General features: G+C 43.9%; 1 protein-coding gene across 1 annotated transcript in view; it reads right to left on the bottom strand.

Moving 5' to 3' along the window:
* Positions 1-1107: 1107 nt before the first annotated feature.
* Positions 1108-8610, bottom strand: part of LOC121920893 (extracellular matrix protein 2-like) — a 34716-nt gene continuing 27213 nt past the window's right edge. The window contains exons 6-9 of the mRNA XM_042448172.1: positions 6468-6625; positions 4946-5085; positions 3085-3411; positions 1108-2548 (exon numbers count right to left, since the gene is read on the bottom strand). Coding sequence (XP_042304106.1) covers positions 2368-2548; positions 3085-3411; positions 4946-5085; positions 6468-6625 — 806 coding nt within the window. The 3' untranslated portion in view covers positions 1108-2367. The remainder of the gene's footprint in view (positions 2549-3084; positions 3412-4945; positions 5086-6467; positions 6626-8610) is intronic.

Raw genomic sequence — 8610 nt, 5'->3', positions numbered from 1 at the left:
CCCAACACTCAAACTACAATATATTACACTTGACTCTTTAGTCAGAGGAGATTTGCCATTGCCTTCCTCTGAGGCTAAAAGAGTGTGGCCTATCCAATATCATCTAAGCAGGTTTCCATGACCATGTGGGGATTTGATCCCAGTTTCCCAGAATCCTAGTCCGACTACATCATGCTGGCTTCCAAGGAAAGGAGTAGAAGTAACATCACTGGCAGTCTGAATTTTGTATTGAATTTCCGTACCTTACACAATACCAGTAAATTCACGTTGCCTTTCGATGCAAGACATAGGTCCAGTTTGAGCTGATTAATTCTTATTCCAGAGATACCTTAATTAATTAATCAATCAATCAATTGTTCATTGATTATTATTTTTTTATAAAAAAGAATCCTACATAGTATAAATACATCATCTTGAATTCTACTGGTAGTACCAATCTGGAGTTGAATCAAATGTTGACGGATGAATCAACGATACTTTTGTATATCCTGTTCATGCAGGAAGCTTTTGCGAGTTGGGACTACCACCAGGATTCAGGCCATAATTTCTCCATGACTTTTTCAGAACGTCCTTCCCTCTATCCCATGTTAATGGCTAAATAGCGATACATCTCTCCCACCCAGTGTACATCTGTACTTGCTGATTGGTGGTTAGATATGGAAGTGATTAACTAGATATACAAATACATGTGGGAATATATACCCTTCAAGATTTCACAGATGAAGACAAGGGCATATGGGGTCAAGAAACGTGAGAGTGTGGTCAAGATACAAATACTACCAGTGAGGAAGAACAAACAAGCTACAAGAGACTGCTGCAGTTTGCTTTTGCCTGGGCCTAGTAGGAAGGGCAAGATTCCACCAACCCCCTTCTTCTCCCTGCTGAATTAATTCAGTGAAAACTACAGTCAGCCCTCCATATCCACAGATTCTTTATCCATGAATTCAAGCATCCACAGCTTGAAAATACTGCCATTTTATACAAGGGACACGGTTTTATTATGCCATTGTATTTAATGGGACTTGAGCATCCACAGATTTTGGTATCCATAGGGGGTCCTGGAATCAAACTCTCAAAGTAAGGGCCCACTGTATTTTTGCACTTTGAATTAAGTTTGTAGCAATGGAAGTAAGCTGAGGATGACCAGAAAAGTGGTAGGAGGAGAGAGAAAATGGGACATTTAAAAAGCAGCTGGAGAAAGTTGGATGATACAGGATTACTGTAATTGGGACTTTCCCTGCCAAACTGGAAGAATTGGATGATATGGAAATGTGTCATGGGAGGAGCATATGCATGGTAGTGTGTGGAAACACCTAAAAGTGTGAAATAATGGTCACATAGCTTCTTAGATGGATGTCTGTCTACTTATGGAAGACAGAATGAGAGATGAATATCTGAGTGAACACACTGTTGAATATATGAATTTGTAAGGAAATAAGAAAACCACTCTTTGTAAGGAAATAGGAAAACAGGAGGATATGTATGCTACAGCTCTACTGCAGCAAGATAATCAGCTATTGCAGAGAGTAGGGCTAACTGGGAAAAACACCTCTGACTGAGTATTCCTTGCCTAAAAAAACCCTACGAAATTCATGAGGTCACCATAAGTGAACAGGCTACTTGAAGGCACACACACACACTTTTAAGTGGTAGAATGCAAAATATAGTCGTGTTAGTCTGTAGAATCAGTATGTAGAGAGATCTTATAGCATCTTTGAGACTGAAAGATGATGGGGCCTTGGGCAAGGTGAAGAATTGGGAGCTTAAGAAGCTGGAGGAGAAAATCAGTGTGGTTTTACAGATGCTCAGTATTGGCCTGGGTGCTTACCTGATCTTCCACATTAATATATTTGTAAAAGCAGGCAGATAAGACCCGCCATAGGTTTACCACACTCTCTCATTACAAGAAAACTAGCAATTTATAAGACTGGCCCCAAAAGGTGTACCTTTCAAAGAAGGAAGGAATATGAAACAACAGTTGGAGGTTGCATCTCCACTGTAGAAATAATGCAGCTTGACACCACTTTAACTGCCATCTTACAGAATCTTGGGATTTGTAGTTTTGTGAAGCACCAGCACTCTCTGGCGGAGAAGGTGAAAGCCCTTGTAAAGCTATAGGATTCTATAGGTTGGAGCTGTAGCACTTAAAGTGGCGTCAAACTGCATTGTTTCTACAGTGCAGATGCACCCATAGAGAAGAGAGTTCTGGATAGGTACATCATTTCTTGCCCCCTGCTAACACTGTAAAATCCTGAAGAGCAAGAGCCTCCTCCCCTATAACCATCCCCAGGACAGGTGGGGCATTTTTCTCCCATAGTTTTGTGAGCCCTTCACAGTTCTTGGGAAGGATCTGGCAGGAGTGTCTCCTTAGTAGTCTTCCTCTTCGTTCTCCTGTGGCCGTAGTACAACACTGTGATAGGCTTTGATGCAGGAGAAGGCCGTTGGTGGGATGCGGCGGCGGTCAATCAAGTTGTTTTCCAGGTGCATTGACACAATGTTGGAGTCCTCCGCCACACGAGTGTCACAGACAGAGTTCAGAGGGATGTTTCTGCCCAAGGAGAGAGAAGAAGGACATTTACAGAGATCTCACTTAGAGCAAGAGGTGTTACCTCAGAAACCCTCCACAATAACCATGTCATGTAGCTCCAGACTATAATTTCCAAAAGGCCAGGTCAGAGAAGCCATACTAGCGGGGGGAGGGGGGGTTGCCTTTAGAGTGATTCGGCATGTGTGTGTTTGTGTGTGTGTGTATGTAAGGCCACGGGTTTCGAGTGTGTGTGTGTGTTCAAGTCACCTGTTGACTGATGGTGACCTCATCAATTTTACATGGTTTTCTTAAGGAGTACTCAGAACTGGTTTAACATTGCCTTCTTCTCATATAGCCTACACCACCTGGTTTTGCTTGGCAGTCCCCCATTGAAATACCAACCAGGCCTGACCCTGCTTAGCTTCCAAGATAGGTCAAGATCTGGTGCCTTCAGGTTATTTAGGCTTCTTCCTCTATACAGATGGGTATAGTGTAGCCCTGGAGTAAAATGCAAGGCAATCATTCCTCAGCCAGAGTAGGTGGACATTTCTTTTTACCTGATACGATTGTGGCTCAGTCGCAGAACCTGAAGGCCCTTTAAGTTCAAAATGCCACGAGGAATGGACTGGAGCTGGTTATTGTCCAAGAGCAGTTCCGCGAGTGAGCGGTAGAGCCCCAAGAAGGAGACTGCATGGATGCCATCATCCTGCAAGACATTGTGTGAGAGATGCAGGAATTCCAATCCTGGCTTCATGTGGGCAAAGACATAGCCAGGGATACGTTCTATGCAGTTGTGATGCAGGGTTAGCTGCTTCAGGTGCCGGGGCAGGAACGAGGGCACGTGTGCCAAGCGGTTGTGGGACAGATCCAGTGCCTCCAACTTCCTGTAAAGGCAAAAGGGAGGAGAAAAACATAAAACCCTTCCTCAGGATTCCTGAACTATGGTTACTACCCTCTAATGACCTTTAAAAAGAAGACTGTGTAAGGGAAGGTGGAGCAACCACAGGGAAAGATGGAGCTGGGAAGAGGAGAATTGCAGCAGATTTCATTTTTCTTACCTTAAATTTTGTTCCTGTAGTGTGCCTTCAAGTGACTTTTGATTTATGGCAACCCTAAGGCAAAGTGTGGCATGATGGTTTGAGTGTTAGACTGAGACTCTGGAGACTAAACAAGGCCCGGATCTCAGCTAAGCCATAAAACCCACTGGGTAACCTTGGGCAAGTCACACTCTCTCAGCTTCAAGGGAAGGCAATGGCAAACTCACCCAAACCGACAAAGAAACTTGCTAAGAAAACCCCATGGGTTGCCATAAGTCAGAAACAGTTTGAAGGCACACAACAACAAAACAAACCTATCACAAGGTTTTCTGGGCAAAATCTTTTCAAGAGGGTTTTTCCTTTGTCTTCCCCTGAGGCTGAAAGATTCTGACTTGCCCAAAGTCATCACCAAGTTGGTTTCCATGGCCAAGACTGGATTTGAACCCTAATTTTCCAGAGTCCTAGTCTGACATTCAAACCACTATATTACACTAGCTTTATGCCAAGCCAAAAGTCTCTCTTCTACAGAATGCTCAGTGGTTCAAGAGTCCTCTCCTTCTTGCATCTGGTCAGTCTGTTAGTAGGGCTGGGTTTGATGCCCATTTAGCATCAGTGTCCTGATAGACTCCTGCTGCCTCTTGAGTCACATTACCTTTCAAGAGGCAAAGGCAGTCAGACTCCAGAAAAGAAAAAGATTATAGTGACTAGGAAAAAAAAGTCTGATTCAAATTCGGGGTAGACATATGCAGGGGTAAACATATGCAGGGGTAGCTGTGTTAGCTATATAGCAAAGTAAAATAACGTCCAAAATCCATAAAACACTGATACAGTGGGCCCTTGGTATCTGTTGAGGTTTGGTTCCTAGGATGCACACACACACACACACATATGGATACCAAAATCTGTGGATGCTCAAGTCCCATTAAATATAATGATATAATGAAATAATGCTCTTTATATAAAATGGCAAAATCAAGGTTTGCATTTTGGAATTTATAAAATAATTTAAAAACGTGGATGGTTGAATCTGTGGATAAAAAATTGTGGATACTAACTGTACCTTTATTGGACCACCCAAAGGCACAAAATATAAAAGCATAATGGTTTTGTGGATGTTGGATGTTATTGTAGTTCTAGACCGGTGTTCTTTTCCAGCCTGGCTGAGCCTCTAGACTCTAGACCTTGCTGTGGAGAAGGCAGGCTTTTATTGGCATTTACATTCACAGAATTAACTTCTGAATTTCTGTTTGTTATCACACCCCTATTAAAGGCATATAAGAAACTCTGAGCTGAGGTGAGGAGAGTTGTGGCAATCTTAGCCAACCAAGAGACAGCAATCCTCAGTTCTATCCCTAGTGCTGAAAATACTATAGTTACTCACGGGAGGTCTATCCAGGCACGTGGAGCAATACGGTCTTCCTGGAGTTTGTTGTTGCTCAAAACCAGCACTGTGAGATTCAGGGTTTTGTTAAGAACACTCTCAGTTACTTCCTCAATGCGGTTGGAATCAAGGTGCAGCTCCTAAAAAGTGAGTACAGAGGAAGAATCCTTTAAATCTGCCTTCTTAAGATGGCCTCCAGCTTCCCCCTCCCTCTTCACTGCATCCTGACCACTCTTTCTCTGCCTTTGTCCATGTTTTCAGTTCTATAAGTTGTGATAGATTTGGGGTGTATATAGCACAAAGCATAGAAATGTTGCTTCTTACATACACACACACACAAAAGTCACACCGTGAAGCTCTGAAATTTGTAGCATATTGTCTCCATCATCTCTCACATAACTCAAAAGATAAATAAGGATGGAGCCAGAGTAGTTTTTAAGGAGAGATTAAAGTCAGGAACATTAAAGGAAGCCCCTGCTGAACAAGACCAAAGGGCTATCCTAGCCCACAGCAGATCAACCTCTGGGAAACAGGACACGAGGGCAATAGCCTTTGCCCTCTGTGCACAGGATGTTCGCTTGCAAACTGTCAAAAAGGGGGCGAGAGATGAAATGCATCTCCAGAAAAGAGGACAAAAGAAGGCAGAGATGTGTATTAAAGCGACATGTACTCATTTATATGTTCAGATGCAAATTTAGAAATAATTATAATTTCAAAAAGAAACAGGTCATTTCATGACAGTGGAGAAGAGCATTAATGGTACACTGATGTAATAGAAACGCAGGCCATTTCATGACACTGGAGAAGAGCATTAATGGTACACCAGTGTAATAGAAACACAGGGCATTTCATGACACTGGAGAAGAGCATTAATGGTGCATCAGTGTACTATGTTCCCAAAGTCCTAACCACTGATGGGCAAGTCCAAGACCCTTCTCATCATACTTTATCTTTAAACCAAACTTGGACTGAATCATCTTTAAATAGGAGAAAATCTTCAAGTGATCTCTTGTAAAATGGTCTGTTCTTTGTTTTTGTTTTTTTAAAAAAGGGAGGGAGGGGGAGGGAGGACATATGGCCACCAAGGTTGTTGCCAAACAAATTACACATTTAGAGGAAGGTTGGGCAACTTCCATCTTCTGTTTGTGGACTGCAGCTCCCATAATTGGCTACACTGATTAGGGCTGATGGGAGCTACAGCCTTCCTCCAGAAATCTGGAGCACTGCAATTGCCTACCCTGCTCAAAATGCATCAGTTGCTAGAGAACAGCTTGAATTGACATTTGACCTTCTTTACACTCTGTATCAAGATACGCTCCCTCTGAACATGGAAGCAACATATCATGGCTTATGACTAGTAGCCATTTGATAGCCTTAATATCCATCCTACATTAACTTCCTACTCACACTAAGGAACCTTAGAGCTGAAATTATGTCCTTGATCTGCCAGGGATCACCATTTTTGAAAACCAGTTGACTAAGGGAGATAGCTAGATCTTGCCCACCAGTACCACCATCTTACCTGCAAGGATGCAGGCAAACCTGATGGGATTGCCCGAAAGCGGTTCCGGTCCAGTCGCAGATAGATGAGTCTGCCCAGGGGCTTGAAGGCAGTAGGGAGCACGTTCCCATCATGCAGTTGGTTTCCCTCTAGCTCCAGGGTGAGCAGCTTGAAGAGGCCTATGGAGAGGTCAAGACAGAACAGAGATGAGGAAGTTATCCATCAACATCCCCGTCAGACATGGAGTGGAAGGTTCATCCATGAAGATGGAAAATGAGGTCCTCCCACTCTATTATTAAGGTTCTGAAGCTTTTTTTGGATAAAGTGGATTATTTAGATCAATTTCAATCTGACTTCAGGCTTGGTTATGGGATGGAGACAGCTTTGGTCACCTTGCAGGGAACTGGACAGAGTGAGTCTGTCCCTCTTGGTTCTGGTGGACTTCTCAGTGGCTTTCGATACCATCAACCATGACTTATGGGCCAACTATCTAGGATGGAGCTTGGGGGCACTGTTATACCATGGGTCTAGTTCTTCTTGGAGGGGCAAACTCAGAAAGTGGTGCTGGGGGACTCTGGTTTGATGCCCTAGCCATTAGCCCTCAGTGCTATTTAACATTTACATGAAACCACTGTGACAGATCACCTGTGAGAGTTTATTGGGGGGGGGTATCACTAGTATGCAGATGACACCCATCTCTAGCTCTCCTTCCCATCTAATTCCAAGGAAACTGTCTCATATTGAACTGTCTGTTGTCAGTAGTGTACTGGATGAGGGCAAAAAACCTGAAATTTAATCCAGAAAAGACAGGGGTGCTCCTGATCAGTTGTAAGGCAGATTACAGAATAAGGACTCTGTGTTGAATGAAGCTACCTATCCCCTGAAATCTCAGACTTGCAATTTAAGATTTCTCCTGAACTTAATTCTGAGCTTGGATGCCAAGGTTTCAGCAGTGGTCAGGAGTGGATTTGCACAGCTAAAACTAGTGTGCCAGCTACACCCGTTCCTTGAGACATCGGATCTGGCTACCTTGAATACATCCCATTTGGACTACTGTAATGCATTCTAAGTGGAGTTGTCTTTGGAAACTTTGAAAATTCCCCAGGTTCAAAAAGTGGCAGCCAGAATGCTGACTGGGGCCAATTACATTTACTCCCACGTTGAAACAGTTTCATCGGCTACCGGTTTGTTTCTGGGCACAATTCAAAGTGCTGGTCATGACCTATAAAGCCCTTTACAGCTTAGGTCTAAACTATTTTACCATTTGACCATTTCCCCCAATACAAATCAGCCAGAGCTCTAAGATCTTCAAAAGAAGGTTTTCTCTCAGTCCTACTACCATTGCAGGTTCACTGGATAAGGGCATGAGAGAGAGCCTTCTCAGTGATTGGTTCCACCTTCTGGAACTCCCTTCCTTGGGGGTGTTCCCATTCGCCTATAAAGCGAGTCATGATGCGAATTTAGGGGGTATTGTTTCCACTGAAGCCCGAATTCGACCTGCATTGCCCCTGAATCGTTCCCATAGAGATTCGAATTTGAATCGGATTATCTCGAATAATTCGAATTATATGCCTATAAAGTGGTTTAAAAAAACAGTAGGTTTTTAAGCAGATTATTTTTGCTCCCGGGGTCCGATTCGCGGTATCCGAATGGGAACGACAAGGATGTCTGATTCGGGAACCTGGAGATGGGAGGAGCAGCACTCAAGGGGCTGGCCTGGGGGTGTCACCCTCTTTGGTCTCTTTCTGCATCGCCAGCACCATTTTCTTCAATTTGCATAGACTTTCCCCCGGTGGATTGCAACCTCTCCTCTGCTCCTCATTCATAGACCGATGTGTGAGGAGATCTATTGAACACCATTTTTAACTATTATTTTTTCTTTTTTCGCCTCTGCCTAAGCACCTGAGCAGCAGATGGGCTTTGCAGGACATGCCTGCTTGATCGCCCCCCAAACAGCCCAGGGAGCAATGGGGGAGGCAAAGGGATTTGGGGAATGGAGGCTCCTTCCAGAGGAACTATGGGAAGCCACAGGAGAGCCTGGAAGCCCAGGGATCTGAGGGGGGGGATCACCTTCTTTTCTCTCTTCCCCAAAGTGTCTCTCCGCACTGAAGCCCACTGCCTTCTCCTCCTTGATCCGATTTGGCAAACACAGATGCACGCACAT

This window comes from Sceloporus undulatus, chromosome 2, assembly GCF_019175285.1.
Source record: "Sceloporus undulatus isolate JIND9_A2432 ecotype Alabama chromosome 2, SceUnd_v1.1, whole genome shotgun sequence".
NCBI lineage: Eukaryota > Metazoa > Chordata > Lepidosauria > Squamata > Phrynosomatidae > Sceloporus > Sceloporus undulatus.
Note: the sequence above shows the minus strand (reverse complement) of the source record. Positions and strands in the feature narration are given on the sequence as shown.